A 17,393-nucleotide genomic window follows, 5' to 3' on the forward strand; every position below is an offset into this window, starting at 1 on the left:
AATAGCTGATGTGGACCTGCTGTCCTAACCCACCCATCCCACCCCAGGGGAGGACATCCATCACACAGTAATCTTGTGTGTGGGAAATTAACGTCTCCTGCCCCAACCTGCAGGAGACGGGACCTCCATTTATTCGTCCCTATCCGAGAAGACTAGAATATGTAACCATTTCTTTATGTTATAGAAAGGTAGCAAATTCTTCTCAATTATTTTAAGGCCTTGAGTGTTTTTCCGGCCGGGGCTCGAGCCCTCGACCTCCCGCACTACAGTCCAGCGCTCTATCCATTGAGCTAACCGGGAGGCGGCAAAAGAGAATATGATCAAAAACGCGGCAAACGGACAACCGTGAATTTTCTTCTTTTTACATTTTCAAACAGCAGTAACAAAACCACCTAACTAATTATCAGTTGTAGCCGTTTAGATTACTAATGTCCTTCGTGCTTAATTACAGCGACTCGTCAGAATGAGAGAAAATAAAGTTGACTGAGGTAGTATACAACTCGAATTAACATGAATAAATGGGGTAGAGAAGTGAACATGTTCTGGACCATGCCAAACCCCCATCTCTAGGGACAATATAGACTTTTCCCTTTACAAAACCCTGTCATACATCAGTATCAAAACCAACTGAATAAAGATTCGTTGTGGAAGATGCCAGCGTTCTCTGTGCTTATTCAGAGCGACTCATAGCAATTTAACCAAGTCGGATTTTTACCCGCAACCTTCCCCGGTTGTGGGGAAGGTTGCAGGTAAAAAGGTTGCGGGTCATCTTTTCATTGCCAGATGACCCGCTTGTTCCACTCTGCTCACTGGAAGCTACAAAGAGCACAAGTTCATCTTTCGAAATACTTTCGCTAAAGATAGTTTTTTTTGGCAACTTTGTATCCCAAGATCACGAAAGCACATATCCCCAAACTATGTAAAATTATAAATTGCTGGGAAATATAGGATTCAGTTTTCCCTCTAGATTTTAACTTGCTCGAAAATAAGATGGATGTTGTAAACTAAACGCATGCAGTGACTTACCCCTAAGTCTCTAAAACTCAACAGGATAGAGCTGCTCCAAAATTTTAAATCGTTACCAACGGATGGCAATGCATGACAAACATAGAAAGGTAGTATTTCAGACTTTAAGTAAGATCTTTGTTTATTATTTAGCGCTTTCCCAAGGGGAAATAAAGCCTTGTGGAAGAATTGCAGGTATTGAATGAAAGGCTATCGATCAAAAGCACAATGGTCATTTGTAAGCCATCTTCTATTGTAATGAGCTTAGTTCAAAAGATTCTGCAAGAATAAGAATTCATAGTTGTTTTTGACAATTTTAAAGTCAAATATTGTAATTCGTGAAGTCGATTAACATAATAACAACCTTTTATGTGAGGGCCGCACGTGAGGGCCGTACGTGAGGGCCGTACGTGAGGGCCGTACGTGAGGGCCGTACGTGAGGGCCGTACGTGAGGGCCGTACGTGAGGGCCGTACGTGAGGGCCGTACGTGAGGGCCGTACGTGAGGGCCGTACGTGAGGGCCGTACGTGAGGGCCGTACGTGAGGGCCGTACGTGAGGGCCGTACGTGAGGGCCGTACGTGAGGGCCGTACGTGAGGGCCGTACGTGAGGGCCGTACGTGAGGGCCGTACGTGAGGGCCGTACGTGACGGCCCGAACAGGGCCAGAAAAGGTGATCCCATGGAATACAAGCGAAAGCATAAAGGAAGAGGGGTGAGTGGTAATAAGCAAAGAATGCTTGATGGCTGAGTTTATGGGTTTGGCTGGATGAGAAAATATTTGGCTCTCACCCTTGACGTGCTGACCGTCTTGCTCTTGATATACAGTCTTAGACCTCGAGCTACATATTGTCCCGTATATAAGTAGGAGTATGTAGTTGATATATTAAAGTACATAATTTGTTAGACTGCAAATCCTGCAAACGATGAAAATATTAACAAAATTCTATTGTAAGTAGCTGACTTAACCTCGAATCGCTTGATTACATCTCAGCTGCTCGCGTTGGATCTTTCGGCACGAAAACGTTTCAGAGTCATCAAAATTCAAGTGACTTTGAGGGGTAATTGTTTTTATGCTGAAACTGCGCAATGTAACATCTAAATTAAATTTAGCCATTTCTTCTAACGCTAAAAAAGCTCCATACATTTCCTTATAATAAAATTATAAGAAATTGTATGGAGCTCTCCGAGATACTTACAGTGCAAGCCCTGTGTGTCTTCTCATGAATAAAAGGCTAAAAATTATTTTAAAAATGATCAGGTTTCTTCCAGCTATCAGATATACACCTCCCATATGGTCTAGCGGTTAGGATTCCTGGTTTTCACCCAGGCGGCCCGGGTTCGACTCCCGGTATGGGAACGATTACTCTTTTTTTTTTTTCCCTTTCTTCTGTCTATGTCTATGTGGATTTTTTCCATATCACTTCATTTTGTCCGGGTTAATATCAATGATTCATTGATATCAATGTTATTATGTCAATTGCATCAATGGTATAATGTCAATTGCGTCATTACTAACATCATTACTACAATCTACCAACTCTTCTGGCAATCCCTGCTAATGCCACTGCAATTGCCGTTCTATGCCACCTTTTGCTTTTTAGCTTCGATATGACAATGGCAGCATTGCTGATGCCATTGAAATTCTGGTCACTGCAAGATGTCATTATTGTCAATATCGATGGCACTGGCGATCACCAATGTTGATGCTGGTTCCGTAATTGTCAGTATTGAAGTTGCAAGCAATTTCACATCATCACCCCCCCTGATTCCAAGACCACAGAAGTCGGTTGCATTGTCAACGCTTGTACTTGGAAAGTCAATATCACTGGTATCATTTCTAATACCGTTAGTACCATTGTCTATTTCACTGCCGCCGATCTCGAGGACACTGCAATCAGTTGCATTATTGCCAACGCTGGTGTATGAAATGTCAATATCACTGGTTTCATTCCTGACGCCATTAACATCGATCGAAACAGCGCAGATGTCTCTGCCACCTGTGTCAATACTATTGCAATCACTGGCATCGCTATTGCAAGCAGTGTTACTCCCATTTGCATCATTACCGATACCGTTGCCTTCATTTTCAGTGGGGTTATTGCCGTAATTATTTTCGATGCTGTCGCCACTGCGGGTGCAAGCGTTCTCGACGTCATTGCCGTCATTATGGTGCCCAACGCCAAGACTGTTGATGTTATTGCCGTCATAGTCAGTGTTATTGGCATTATTCTCAGTGCCGCTAACATTATCCTCAAAGGGATTGTAAGTAATATCAATGCCGTTGGCATCAATGCCGATATCATTACCATCATTGTCGATGCCATTGTCATTGCGGGTAATTGCAAAGCCGTAATTTGCAACATTATATCCTCTGTCATTACCTGGATATGGTGGGGGAGGTTCTCCAACGTATGACGAATATGATGTTTCAAGCTGCACCTGTAGCGGCGGGGTGCGCTCTGAGAAAGTGGTCGAAACGAATCCTGGGTAATGTTCACGAGAGGCCCTGGCAGAATGTTGCGCGCCGGCTATGTTCACTGTCATCGCCGTTGTATGTTCTTGCCGTAGGCCGCCAAAAATATATTTTCGATCTTTACAGCATAATACTAGGAAGATTAAGCCACCGACAACAAAAACGGCAAGAAAAAAGAATCCAATGAATGAACTTGCGTTGAACGCTGAAAATTAAAGAACAGAATTGTAACTTGAAGTTTTTGATAAATCTAATAAGTATTATGAACTTTATCTGTCTTAGTTAGCCAGCCAACAACAAAATGAGAAAAATCAACAACTTGCCGAGGTTTTGTATGTTTTAAAGTCTCGCTCCACACCTTTATTAGTGTATTGGCGATCATCATTTGCATTAAGCATATCTATGTAACACTTTCGTACTCTTTGTTCATCTGTCTGTATGTTCGCTGGCCTTTAATTGCGTCTCGCTTATTTCTGCACCAAACATTTGTGTGGGCTACTTTTATTGTCTTTTGTCCCATATTCATTTATTTTACATTCTCTTTTTGGTTTGATATTGATCCAAGCGTCATGTATGTACAAAAGAATTAATTGAACCAGTTAAAGACAAAGTTGAACTGATAATCTACTGAACACTGTGGCCAAGTTACCTTCCACTTCCTGCAGTAGAGACAGCAAGACTGTGGAATAAAGCATATAATAAAAACCATAATTTTTCTATTAGTTTAGATACGAATTTCGTCATAAAGCTTTACTCTGGTCAACAACAATAATTCGTTTCGACAATACTACTTTGTTTACAGCTGTCGCTGGGAAATGCGATAAACTGCATTTATTAAATGTTCATTATTGTAAGTTATGTTTATGACTTACTCCATAAGAGATTTTAAATTAACGGAAATATTCTGATGTCTGACAGTTTTTTCCCCACGAAAAGAATAGCTGAGGATCAAGGAGTCTAAAATGGTCATCTCGTGCTTCTCTTTCCCCATTATTCCTCAAGGAAAGCCGTAGGCGTGATTTGAACGGGAAAATAAAAATTTATGACGGATGGATGTGGGGAAGCAAAAAAACACTAATTGCTTCATAGCACCGAACGATTGAGCAAGCCTTTATGCGAACACTTTCACGATTTGAAGCAAGCATAGATCTCACTTACCTATGAAGATATGGCTTTGAAAATACGTCTTCATTTTTCAAACTCTATAAGTAGAATTTCCTTTTTAAAATATACTGACGGACAAAAAGTTTCTGAATTACTCCCCACTGAGGTTTCTCATAGATTTTATTCTATGATGACGAAAGTACAGAAAACCCAATCAATCGTCCGAATTCTAGGCTACTGTTGTGCTATTGACTGCTTTGTTTTGGTTCTCTTATCACAAGGTATACATCACCTTTGATATGGATTCGGCAGAAATCCCCAATAACACAGCTTCACTAATTTACGCTCCACATACATGAATTATTAAGTGTGATTATTGTTTCCTAATCAAATCAGAAGTGAATCATTCTTTAAGGGTGTCATTAAGAAAGCCATGGCTAAAAATTTTCAAGGATTGTGGTAAATTTTACGAATCGACGAAGTGGGCCTTTGAGACCAATTGGTATCCTAAAGAGGATAAGTTCTCCAAACCTGTGAACTTGATTTAGTAGTTATTAATGTGTTTCCTCGGTCGAATACGCTTTGAGTAATGAGTGCAATGCATCGGGAAAAGGTAAAGGTTTTCTTTTGTATAATTATGTTTTCACAGTGTTGAAGGTTTAACTGACAGGGGTTGAAGAAGCCCTGGAATACTGTTTATGCAACATTACCCCTCCCCCCTCAAAAACGTTGCAACTCCAAATCTTCTAGAGCTGAATACAGAATTAAATAATGTTCCGTAACTTTCAGAAGTAGACATCAGAATTTCAGCTCTATTGCTGAAACAATTGCAATGCTATTTGTAGTTGTAACGAAATCGTTCCGTTTAAGAGGGATAAATGAAATGGTAAAATGATCCCAGAATTAATCACAACTTTATTTTGCGAACTGCGCCCGAAAAGCCATTAAGCCCAAGTACTTTTGTGGATGTGCTTATTTCTGTTGGTCTGGATGTGCTTATTTCTGTTGGTCTGGATGTGCTTATTTCTGTTGGTCTGGATGTGCTTATTTCTGTTGGTCTGGATGTGCTTATTTCTGTTGGTCTGGATGTGCTTATTTCTGTTGGTCTGGATGTGCTTATTTCTGTTGGTCTGGATGTGCTTATTTCTGTTGGTCTGGATGTGCTTATTTCTGTTGGTCTGGATGTGCTTATTTCTGTTGGTCTGGACGTGCTTATTTCTGTTGGTCTGGATGTGCTTATTTCTGTTGGTCTGGATGTGCTTATTTCTGTTGGTCTGGATGTGCTTATTTCTGTTGGTCTGGATGTGCTTATTTCTATTGGTCTGGATGTGCTTATTTCTGTTGGTCTGGATGTGCTTATTTCTGTTGGTCTGGATGTGCTTATTTCTGTTGGTCTGGATGTGCTTATTTCTATTGGTCTGGATGTGCTTATTTCTGTTGGTCTGGATGTGCTTATTTCTATTGGTCTGGATGTGCTTATTTCTGTTGGTCTGGATGTGCTTATTTCTCTTGGTCTATCAAGCAGCGCGGATTTTCAGCGCAATACTGTCACGCATATTTGTCAACAGCAGTAGAAAAACAATGGACGGATTCGGTTGACATGTTTACCTTAGGAAGGGTACATTTGCACAATTTGTCACATGCAGCAAGAGTTTTCACGTATCAAGATGGAAGTTCGCTAGCAGCATCCGTCTATTATCATTACTGAAATCGTCAGCACTTTCTTTTTTGATTTGTATTTCCTTAAACTCCATCTATTTATTTTTTCCATATATTTTAAAATAATCAATTATGATTTTATCTTACTTCAGGTATTCTTAATCTTTTGAACTGAAACTGGAACTCTTTCTTTACATGCAGTCTTTAAACAGTTTATCTCTTTGTTCTTGATAGAGAAATAAAAAGAAAATGAAAGAATAAAAAAAATTATGTAGGGCAGTCTACATCGATACTGAAACGACATTTATCACTCTAAGAGAATGGAAAAAAAATATTTATTGTCACATTTACTGTTGTGTCTTCACTCGAAAAGCGACTCTAAACTTTTAAGATACGACCTTTAATACACAACGATTAAACTAAAACTGACCAGCAACTTACAACACATGCGGTTAAAAACAAAAATGCTAATAAGTTCATTACAGTTCTGGGTTACGAAACTCCCGCGGGATTTTAAGCAAATTAACATAACATTTACATCATCCAGTAAGTAAACACTGGTTTTTAACAAAGTTCTTGCTTCTTATTTGTTCACAAAAGTTCACAAAAGTTCCCGAAGACAGGATATTTAAACATAGTTTGGCAGTTTGCTCAAATGGGAATAGCAGACTTCCTGGGATACGTCCGCTTGAAGCACATCCTAAATCCAAATAATGCTGTTTTATGCTGGATTGAATCAGAAGCCAGTGGTGCGAATAAAAACTACTCACTCACTGATCGCTCCTCCGAGCTGGTTGCTAACAATTATTATAACATAACCAAAGTAAAGCGCGCGCTCTGATTGGTCAATTTAGCGTCCCCCATTTGCCCATGGGTGTACGCTGCTGACGTGAGCAAATGCAAAGACTATTTTTACGCGCGCGCTTGTTTTTTCTGGTCGCGTAAGATTTGTTAAATAAAAGGGAACTCTTTAGCTACAATGTATCAATGTTATGTTATAAAACAAATGGTAAACACCACAGCGTACACTATTGAGTTATGGATGCACTTGGGAGGTTTGCTAAGCACTCAAGAAGCTAGAGTCGCTCTCGGCTATCGCCTCGAGCGACTCTTACGCTTCTCTCGTGCTTAGCAACCTCCCGCGTGCATCCATAACTCAATAGTGTACGCTGTGGTGTTTACCATTTGTTAATTTTGTGAGCCAAAAACTATTTTCTGCATTATCAAAATACGATTTCAAGTAGTGAAAATTGTCCCTTCTACATGCCAGGGTAAGGTGGAGGAGGTTCTCCCACTAATGTATCCCTTCTTGGCACAATGATTGGCTGAGGAATCGCAAAGTGTAGACTTTCAAACTTTGGTGGACAGGTGAACTGCAGGAATTCAGGATTGCAATCCTGATTTTGAAGACCAGCTCCGTAGGGTTGCTGTGTGTCACAAACTCTTGTTGTTCTAAAATCACGCTGCCTTTGAGAGTTGCATACCTTGCTGTATTTCACCAACAGGATAATCCCTCCAAGAAGGATCAGAAAGAAAAGAACTGCTAATACAATGTACACGGAAGATGCAAATCTTTTGAGCGCTATAAAAAGAAAAAGAAACTGTATCTAAATTGAGATGAAATTCTCTCGGTTAGTATATAGACTTTGCAACCTCTTGCTTTGAAATCCAATATAAAGTGCATCATCTAATGGTCTAAAAGTCTAACAGCACTGAAGATATCACTATAACACAATAGTCGAGGGATCAAGAATTCAGGGGAACGCTGGGTTTAGCAGTTCTCTTGGGTCTGCTTTACGCCTAATCATTTTAATTCCTTTACGCTTCATAGCTTTGCTTAGTGGCCTACTGCACTTTGACAGGTACGGTCGCATCATGATTAGAAGGTAAATAAAGCTGAAATCAAGGTTGACAGCTCATAGAGCTCAAGCATTGAAAAAGAAAAAGTGGTTGGATAAACAAAGCTCTCACACAGCGAACAATGAAAAAAGTGTCATGTAAACAAAGCACGAATTAACTATGTAAAATCAATAAAGGTACCTTCAACTTCTTGCAAGAGGCATAGAAACACTGGAAAAAAAACAAAACAAACAAAGTACGTTATTTTTTTAGTGCTTTATCGGCCCGTGAGTTTTCACTTAAGAAAAGTATGATATTTCCTTGTTACACTCTTAATCGAAATCAGTGTAGGGTGCGTCAAAAATGTATACTTTCTCGGATATTTGAGCCTCAAAAGTGCCTGAGAGTGGGTCTGTATGATTGATTGCGACATGCGCAACTTGTTCAGTGAAGCATGTCGATGTGGTAGACTGACTAATAACCGACTGCTCAATTTTCCAAAGTTAACTTCTGCTCGGATATGTTCTAGCTTCGAAGAGAAATGATCCTTATAAAACTCCTGAGAGCCGTTTGCAGCTTTGCTGTTCACAGCATCCTGTCAAAGTTAGTCATGAACTGCCTCAGTATCAAAGGAATTCAGTTGATGCACGACAACTAACGCGTTTGTGCATAACACATCACAGTTTCGGAAAGACATCAATAATGATCCTGAGCAGTTTGAATATTAGGTACTTGAAAGGCAGCTCAGCTTTATTTGATGGAACGCTAATTTCTAATCAATTCATAGCGCAATAAGAGCAAGCAAAACATACAGGAATTAAGACTTTTATAGGAAGTGGTGCGAGCCGCTGAAGAAAACAGAACGTGACGAAGCGACAAGGAAGTTATGTAGAATTTTTACTCGCCAACTGCCTCGTAAATGAAAAAAAAAATGCCACTTAGAATATAGTGAGCGCAAGTCATCTCAGCTTCATATGACAACGTAGATAAATAACTAATGGCAGCATGCCTACGCGCGTAGGTTTCTTCCACTGTACGTGATCATTGTTGGCTAGACTAACGCCTAACTAGCAGGGGACCTCACGCAGTCGAGACGACAACACCGAGGAAAAGTCGAATTAATAATGAATTTATACTTTTGCTAGGATTTCGCGAATGATTGGCTGTGTTAACCATCTCTTAAGGCGCCGCTTCTTAACTTCAACATAACTTACGTGGGCTGTATGGAGTTCTAAGTTAGTGGAAACTTAAATAATATTTCGTTGGAGTTTTCGTTCTCAGATCACGTACATTTTGCAATTGTTGTTTGTAGAGGACGGCCAAGAAATGCACAAAGTCCTCAAAAACACAGGCTGAGCTATTATTCTGCCCATTCTGCCTCGTCCCCTTTGTCGTCTTTATTTGTTTAATGTCCCTGAAGACTAACTAAGCTAACTAAAACCTGCATACACCTCATGATATTGCTGTTGTTATCAATCGCATTCCCAAGAACATTTAGTAACGACACGCTAAGATTAAGAATCTTTACCTGAACAAATGAGATACATAGAGAGTTTCATCGCGTCAATTTGAGCCAAAGATCGCTGGTTAGACTGACGTGCGGGTTTTGATACCTTCAGCAATGATTATGTGTCTATCACGGAAGCGTCATTATAATCACGTGACCTCGTGGGGTTCAGCTAATTAGGAAGTGAAGAGCAAGTTATTGTTTCTTGCGTGCGATAACTACTACCGTTTAGAAAACTTCCGCATGGCATTACCATAATCAGAAGTAACGAAAGCTAGAAGTACAAACTTTTTGTTTATTCCAGAGGCGCTACTAAGTGGTTTCCATCATTTAGGAACCATAACATCATAAAAAATTCACTTTAATTTTGGAGCAGTATTCACGAACCCATGCTTAAATACACGTATAATGACGTGAAATTATCAAATTGTCTTTTATCGTAAAACGTTGGACCACAGAATCCAAAGGTCTTTAAAAGTTGGACTTTCCGTGAGAGACTTATCTATATATAAGAATATATATATCTAGAATATATATATATTTATTAAAAACTGGATCATTGGATAATGCCATTCAAGACTTTTTATTGGCTTAGCCATTATGGCATATGAGCCAATATACCATAATCTACAAATATGGTAAGCGTACGCGTCAGCTTAAAATCAAAAGGGAGCTAAAAAATCCAGTTTCTTCTTACAAAATAATAATTTCTCGTGGGCGTTTTTAATAAAACAATTATTCCACGAGCGCGCGTTGGATATGAGATGATTATAGCCAACTCGGCGCTACGCGCCTCGTTGGCTATCTATCATCTCATATCCAACGCGCGCTCGTGGAATAATTGTTAAATATATATATAGAATATATATATATATATATATATATATATATATATATATATATATATGTATATATAGTAGTGTGGCACACGAGGACGGACAACTTCGAGCGAAGGAAGACATATACTCAATAAAAAGTCTAAAAAGTTTAATAAAAAACGTTTCGGTCCGAGACCTTCATCAGTTGTAATACAATGACTTAAAAATTCCTTAAATAGATTTATATAGGGCGTGGTAACACATATAAACAAACACAGTAACTACTACGCGAAAAATTATCACTATAAAAAGAAATGGAAAAATTTTCGAATCCACTGAAAATGTAAAGGAACCAGCGTTGAGTTGAAAGGCGAGAATTGCACTAAAATTCCCAATTAACGCTAAGACTGGAACCTTTGATGCCCGCCCAATTTGAAAAAATTCTCCGCATTAATTATAGTTTATTCTTTTTTTGGAGTGAAATTCCTGGCGCTTATTCAAGCCGAAGGGTGCCAGAGAGAACAGCTGTGCGCTCCAATATGCTTCTTTGGTAATTAGAAGTTTCTCGATGTTACCTGAATTGTTTACTGTTGCCTGCACTTGATCGATGCATTGGAATGAGAAATCGCTTAAATCATGTGGTGTTTTGTTAAACTGTACCGCTCCTTCACAGGTCTTTTTCTTAGTGACCATAGCAGACTTGTGGTTGCGAAATCTAACCCTAAAGTCATTTGTTGTGGAGCCAATGTATTGTAGGCGACATTTCTTGCACGAAGCCAAATAAATTATGTTCTTAGAATCTCAGGAAAGTTTCGATCGTATCTTGTAACTTTTGCCTGTTTGAAAACTTGGAAAGGAATTAGATTCAACCAAGAAGTTGCGACAAAGATCGCATCTTGTTCTATTACATTTAAAACATCCCTTGACCTCGGCAACCCCTTCGCTTTCAGTGTTAGGGCCATAAAGGGATGGCGCCAACAATTCTTTAAGGTTTTTAGTTCTGCGGAAGGATGCTATGATGGAATTTGAAGGAAAAAGCTCTTTTAACTTGGGATTGGATTCCAAAATACCCAGATGTTTTTTAATGATGCGACTTACATCAGGTAAATTTGGATTAAATGTGGTCACAAATGGGAATAATTTCCTCTTAGATCTGGCATGAGTCCTAAGTAGATCACTTCTAGGTATAGTAGAGGCCTTATGAAACTGGTCGTCCACTAATTTGGAAGGGTAACCCTGAGTAACCAGATAACCCTTGTATTCGGTTATTTTCTGGACAAGAAAAGCTTGTTCGGAGCAATTTCTTTGTAACCTCGTCGCCACGCTATAAGGGATAGCTTTGAAGACGTGTTTAGGATGAGCACTTGATGGTGGGAGATACAGGTGACTATCAGTTGGCTTTGAGTAAACGTCTGTCCTAATAAAACCCTCGATAAGATGTAGAGTTATGGAGCTCTCGTTCGGAAAAAAACTAATTCGAATTTTATAGTGGGGTACAAAGAGTTTATAAATTCAGTAAACTCATGCAGTGCCGGAAGGCCTTGTTGCCAGAGATCAAAAACATCATCACGGTATCGCCACCACAAAGCCGGCTTTATGTGGCCAGAGAACTTAGCCTGAAAATCTATTTCACCCATGGCAAGATCTGCATAACTGCAGGCGTTCTTAGGGCCCATGGCTGTGCCATGAACCTGTAGAAAGAATTTTTCTCTGAAAACCGAATGATTGCTCTTCAAACAAACTTTAACCGCTTCTAAAATGCAATTAGTGGATGAAAGCTTATAGTGTGGCGACGAGGTTACAAGAAAATTGTTCCGAACAAGCTTTTCTTGTCCAGAGAATAACCGAATACAAGGGTTATAAATGTAATGGAAAATGTAATGTTTTAAATGTAATGGAACAAGATGCGATTTTTCGCGTAGTAATTACTGTGTTTGTTTATATGTGTTACCACGCCCTATATAAATCTATTCAAGGAATTTTTAAGTCATTGTATTACAACTGATGAAGGTCTCGGACCGAAACGTTTTTTATTAAACTTTTTAGACTTTTTATTGAGTATATGTCTTCCTTCGCTCGAAGTTGTCCGTCTTCGTGTGCCACACTACTTCTACTACATATATATATATATTTATATATAAGTAGAAGCTTGTAAGGGGTCCCACAAACAATGCTGATCAGTCTCAAACGCGCTGCCTGGAGGATCACTGAAGCGATCGTGGGCTCTTGAAATAACGTAACCTGAAGACCGAGACGGTCGAAACGTCGAGCTCATAAACCAACAAATCTACATTGGAGTTGGCCTCTTGACCATTACATTTCTGCTCTTATTTATATATATATATATATTTACGATCGACTTACATTCTAAATCGTAAAACACCATCACAAGTAAAACAACTTCATAATACAAACAAACAGATACACACACAAAGTAATAATAATAATAATAATAATAAAAATAACAGTTCTTTCACAAGTCTCAATACGTTTACAAACCAGGAATAATTAATTAAAACAAATTGGAAAGAAACAAAGCTCATAAATAGAAACGTATTGTCGCTAGGAACCCAAACTAGCGAGAGGCAGCCCAGTTGGCCATATACAAAGAGCAGCCAAGAAAGTCAGGGCAACTGAAACCAATCTAGTGAGAAGCAAGGAAGAGGGCTTGAACTTGGGACCAGCGGATTAAAAGAAAGGCGCCCTAGCCGCGCTCGGTGTTACCCTACATGAAGAGGGGGGAAAATTCCGTCTGCCTTGAAGATACGACTACGGATTTCCCGGAGGTGGATGCGGTAAATCAGTTTCCTCTCCTGGATAAGGTGGTGGAGGCTCTCTTGGATAGGTGTAGGGAGGGGGTGGCTCCATCGGGAACGTATATGGCGGTGAAGGATAACCCCCTGTCGAGGGTGGATATAGGTCTGTGTTTGCAGCTGGGTGAGGTGTTGATGCACGAAGAAATTGGCGGCCCGAGTTGTGTCTTCTTCTACATCTTAGAGCATGAAGAAATGGACGCCTTGGGGTTGGACTTCTCCTTCGTCTCATAATGCTGCAACCCATACATATCATCAACAGGAAAAGCGAAAATCCCCCAGTGAAAAGGATGGTTACTGTGTCTAAGGATAAAAAACAGAGATGAAATCAGTAACAAGCCTTTTAGCAGCCTACAGTGCAGTCTTCTTATAAGGGCGCGTTAACGTTACAAGCCCGCAAACGTGTAATCTACCGGCCATGTTTGAGTTAGTGTTAAAGTGGACGGAGTGGAGGAGAGGCGAGATGACGCCTGTTTAAGAAGGCTGTTGGAAAGCGAAACATCATCTGATTTGATTGCTCCACTCCTTCCCCTCTCCTTCCTTTCAATCGTCACTCACCCCCTTGGTACATATTTCATTCTCTCCCCAGCCTTCTGCTGCTGCAAAAATCAAAGATGGCAGCTCTAATTTTCAGCAATAAAGTACTCAGACCTTGCTCGCCATAATGACGTTGGCTCTCCAAGCTGCTCTAAAGTTGAAATGATAGTTCATGCGTAGTAATATCTAGCATAATAGTTCGTCTGTGTTACATTCAATTGCTAAGCTGGTATTGGGTGTCGATGTGTTCGCTAAAACTCTTTTAAGTATCATTGGTTCAAGTAGCATACCCTAATCATGATTTAGAGGTCTTAAGATATGTGACGCACAATAACATTTCGTAGAAGTTGAAGAGAACCTCAGTCACCAACGGTGAAATAAGGACACGAGAAACCAGTGGTATTTACAAACTTAGCAACAATAAAGACGGCCGCAACAAGAACTAAAACACAACCACAAAACAGCAATGCCAACGCAAGGTAGTTACAGGTATATTCTTTTGGGAGAAGTTGATGTGATTCTTGTTGATATCAGTATTATCATTACTGAGCAGTTTTATAATGTTATTTACAAAAGAAGGTCAAGCTGTATAAATGGCGAACTTACTTTTCTTCTGAACCTGTTTGAACTGAGCTCTAAAGCCACTGCAATTGCCATAATTATGTCCTTCAGATCGAAAATGAACTCTCAAGTAAAGGCCAGAGGAAGTGACATCGCTTGGAAGTGATGTTCCACATGATTTTGTTTTTACTTCACTGGTGGAAGACCAGCCATCGTAAACTTGAACATAATCTCCATCGCAGCTCGAAGACCATTCCACGTCGAAGGTACTGAAACTAAGTTTAACCAGCTTCCCATACGGCGCAGTTATGACCCATGTACAATTAATACTTTCGGGATACTTCGATGGAAATAAGGGACTCTCAAACGTTCCTGAAGGGCCCTCTAGCTGTAGATTAGTATTGTTGACGTTACCGGGGAAACACTTTGTTTTGCTTGTAGCAGCTAAGAAACGTAGGCAAAGGAAGAAAGATGTATTTTTTTTTTTAAAAAAACCTAGCGCTAATAAGTCACGACGTTTCGACCTCTCTGAGGTCATTTTCAAGCGAGTAAGTTTTCCAAATCGGCATAAATATGTTGAAGCAAGTTGAAGACGATAAAATGTGGTGAACACTAAAATATGTGAAAAAGTGTAAACAATATACAATGGAAGAGAATAAATTCGTGCTACGATTATTTTATTCTTTTATTCTCTTCCATTGTATATTGTTTACACTTTTTCACATATTTTAGCGTTCGCCACATTTTATCGTTTTCAACTTGCTTCAACATATTTATGCTGATTTGGAAAACTTACTCACTTGAAAATGACCTCAGAGAGGTCGAAACGTCGTGACTTCTTAGCGCTAGCTTTTATTTCAAAGTCGATTTCTAAGAAACTACTTATTAAGATGTATTTTTGTCAAACAAAAAAAAAAAAAAGAAGCCTTCATTTCGACTCATATAATTAACGGTAATGGTAAACTTACCAGTACTTGAAAGTCCAATCCAGACCACGACAATCAAACCTGAATAAGTAAATAACAACAACATATATATATATCATATATATATATACATATATATATATATAAAACATATATATGTATTATATAATATATGTATAAAAAAGATAAACAAAGAGATCAGAATTTTTGTTGAAATACATCGCTATCAAACATTTATGCATGAATGATTCGTGGGTGTTGAGGTGTAGCTTGATCATTTCCTTTGTTCGTAGTATTTTAATTATAATCAGTAAGTAATGGTTTTGTTAGTCACCGTGATGTGCGAGAAGCCCGAAGTAACTCTCACACAAAAGAGATTGTAATTTATTTGAGGTTTAATACGAATTTCTTAACAGGACTCCGAACATTTCCCTTTCACCCACACGCGTGAAAGACTAATGAGGTATTTCTTTCGGGAAGGCAATAAATTTTAATTGTTGGTACGTGATGTAAACAAGTCAGGCCGAGGGGCCGGATTGAAAATAACTGCATAACTGCTTCTATGTGTGCATTTGATGTTAAGGTTTAGTATTGAGTTATAATTGGATCTAACCTAAAATGAAAAGCGAATAAAAGCTATATTGACTGACACGGCACCTGTTAGAGGCCATGTTGCTCATCCAAAAATCACAAAATACTATTATATGAAAAACATTTTGGATATATCAACAAAAGTTGAAATGGTAAATTGGCCACCGTAATGATTACAAAAGCTGACGTTTCGAGCGTTAGCCCTTCGTCGGAGCGAATGGCTAACGCTCGAAACGTCAGCTTTTGTAATCATTACGGTGGCCAATTTACCATTTCAACTTTTGTTGATATATCCAAATTATTTCGTTACTCCCACCGACGCAGCCCCAAACAGTTTCTTTCGAAACTATCAGCCTTTATTCATTTATATGAAAAACAGTTTCACATCACCCCATACGTGCGATAGTTCGGAACATCTGTGGTGCATTCGATAAATTGCACTATTATTGAGCTAAATTGAATTCAACACAATGAAGATAAAATAAAATACTGAGGAAATCACGACTGATCCTGTCCGCCGTAGGCAATGAGTTCAGCATTACAATGCAGCTGCATGTGATATTTCTTTCCATTAATACCCGGAATAGTTTCGCAACATCTCAGATGCAATTAATAATGAAGTTCAGTTAAATTATGAAATTTCGTTTCAGGGAAAAGATTAATAACTCATTAGTTGCTCTTCTAACCTCCTTTTCTATAAAAGTCTGTCGCGATTTCAAAACTTTGAAAGTTTAACGGCACATATTAATTACCAAGTAGAATATTTCACATATGAGTAAAATCTGGACAATACTATTGACTGATCTAACGTTAGATGGCTAATCAGTATTAAATGTAAAGTTAAATTCACAGTCACTTACCCACTGATGCTAATGATTGCATGATTTCTGTTGTTGGACGGAGTTAAACTTGTCAATGATTTCCGCACAGTGTTACCAAAATTCACACAACCTTCTTAATACATAACTTTATGCTACGGCGAGTCACATTTTTTCATCAGCCATTTCACTGAAGTTTCAGGACGTGGCGACCAAGATTCACAAAGTGATTACACCAAAGTTGCTTTTGAAGCAGTTTGCAGTTTCATTGCGGTTGACGAGGTCGATGGTAGAGAAAGACTTGGGCACGAGTTAATCACGGTCACGCCATTCAAGGGTCACAAAACGGGCATGGATATTACCATGTGCTCTGAACCCTCTCATTTTCCACAAGTGATTATCATGTAACTTCTCCCTGTAAAATCCATGAATTATACAACAAGCAAGTAATGAGAATACTCAAGCTTACCAGGTGGAAGTCGTTATAATGGTCTAACACCAAATTCTCGAAGCCTATTTACAAGGATAAAGGCTGATAGTTTCTAAAGAAACTGTTTGGGGCTGCGTCGGTGGGGGTAACGAAATAATTTGAATATATCAACAAAGTTGAAATGGTAAATTGGCCACCGTTACGATTATAAAAGCTGACGTTTCGAGCGTTAGCCCTTCGTCGGAAGGGAAAGGAAATGTGCAGCAGCTAGAAGGAAGAATTAGCAATCAGATCTTAAGAGTTAAAGAGTTA

The 17,393-nt window shown here is 39.1% G+C and overlaps 3 protein-coding genes and 1 non-coding gene across 4 annotated transcripts; 1 reads left to right on the top strand and 3 right to left on the bottom strand.

The window, feature by feature from the left end:
• Positions 1-5,297, bottom strand: LOC111336478 (uncharacterized). The gene is made up of 3 exons (XM_088733787.1): positions 4,637-5,297; positions 4,128-4,157; positions 1-3,683 (listed from the first exon to the last, which is right to left on the bottom strand). Exons 1-3 carry the CDS (start codon positions 4,668-4,670, stop codon positions 2,653-2,655), a joined length of 1,095 nt encoding a protein of 364 aa, XP_088589913.1. The 5' UTR covers positions 4,671-5,297; the 3' UTR covers positions 1-2,652.
• Positions 2,291-2,362, top strand: Trnae-uuc (transfer RNA glutamic acid (anticodon UUC)). Its single transcript has one exon. It is a non-coding gene; the product is annotated as a tRNA-Glu (tRNA).
• Positions 5,298-6,566: 1,269 nt separating the features above from the next.
• LOC148722909 (uncharacterized) lies at positions 6,567-10,056 on the bottom strand. Its single transcript, XM_088733788.1, has 3 exons — positions 9,609-10,056; positions 8,282-8,311; positions 6,567-7,823 (listed from the first exon to the last, which is right to left on the bottom strand). The coding sequence occupies exons 1-3, from the start codon at positions 9,637-9,639 to the stop codon at positions 7,501-7,503; spliced, it is 384 nt and encodes a 127-aa protein (XP_088589914.1). The 5' UTR covers positions 9,640-10,056; the 3' UTR covers positions 6,567-7,500.
• A 2,354-nt stretch (positions 10,057-12,410) lies between these two features.
• Positions 12,411-17,268, bottom strand: LOC148722910 (cubilin-like). The gene is made up of 4 exons (XM_088733659.1): positions 16,694-17,268; positions 15,285-15,323; positions 14,362-14,760; positions 12,411-13,521 (listed from the first exon to the last, which is right to left on the bottom strand). Exons 1-4 carry the CDS (start codon positions 16,713-16,715, stop codon positions 13,175-13,177), a joined length of 807 nt encoding a protein of 268 aa, XP_088589785.1. The 5' UTR covers positions 16,716-17,268; the 3' UTR covers positions 12,411-13,174.
• Between the last annotated feature and the right edge of the window lie 125 nt (positions 17,269-17,393).

The sequence above is a fragment of the Stylophora pistillata genome, chromosome 9, assembly GCF_964205215.1.
Source record: "Stylophora pistillata chromosome 9, jaStyPist1.2, whole genome shotgun sequence".
Taxonomy (NCBI): Eukaryota; Metazoa; Cnidaria; class Anthozoa; order Scleractinia; family Pocilloporidae; genus Stylophora; species Stylophora pistillata.

Bases quoted from the DNA above. Each gene is read 5' to 3' on its own strand.
- LOC148722909 (XM_088733788.1), bottom strand. From the start codon at position 9,639: ATGAAACTCTCTATGTATCTCATTTGTTCAG. The intron at 8,312-9,608 runs GTAAAGATTCTT...TTTTTTTTCCAG, and splicing joins TATGTATCTCATTTGTTCAG to TGTTTCTATGCCTCTTGCAA. The intron at 7,824-8,281 runs GTACCTTTATTG...TTCTTTTTATAG, and splicing joins CCTCTTGCAAGAAGTTGAAG to CGCTCAAAAGATTTGCATCT.
- LOC148722910 (XM_088733659.1), bottom strand. From the start codon at position 16,715: ATGCAATCATTAGCATCAGTGG. The intron at 15,324-16,693 runs GTAAGTGACTGT...TTACTTATTCAG, and splicing joins GCAATCATTAGCATCAGTGG to GTTTGATTGTCGTGGTCTGG. The intron at 13,522-14,361 runs GTAAGTTCGCCA...TTTTATCCTTAG, and splicing joins CAAACAGGTTCAGAAGAAAA to ACACAGTAACCATCCTTTTC.
- LOC111336478 (XM_088733787.1), bottom strand. From the start codon at position 4,670: ATGAAGACGTATTTTCAAAGCCATATCTTCATAG. The intron at 4,158-4,636 runs GTAAGTGAGATC...TTTATTCCACAG, and splicing joins TCAAAGCCATATCTTCATAG to TCTTGCTGTCTCTACTGCAG. The intron at 3,684-4,127 runs GTAACTTGGCCA...TTTAATTTTCAG, and splicing joins TCTACTGCAGGAAGTGGAAG to CGTTCAACGCAAGTTCATTC.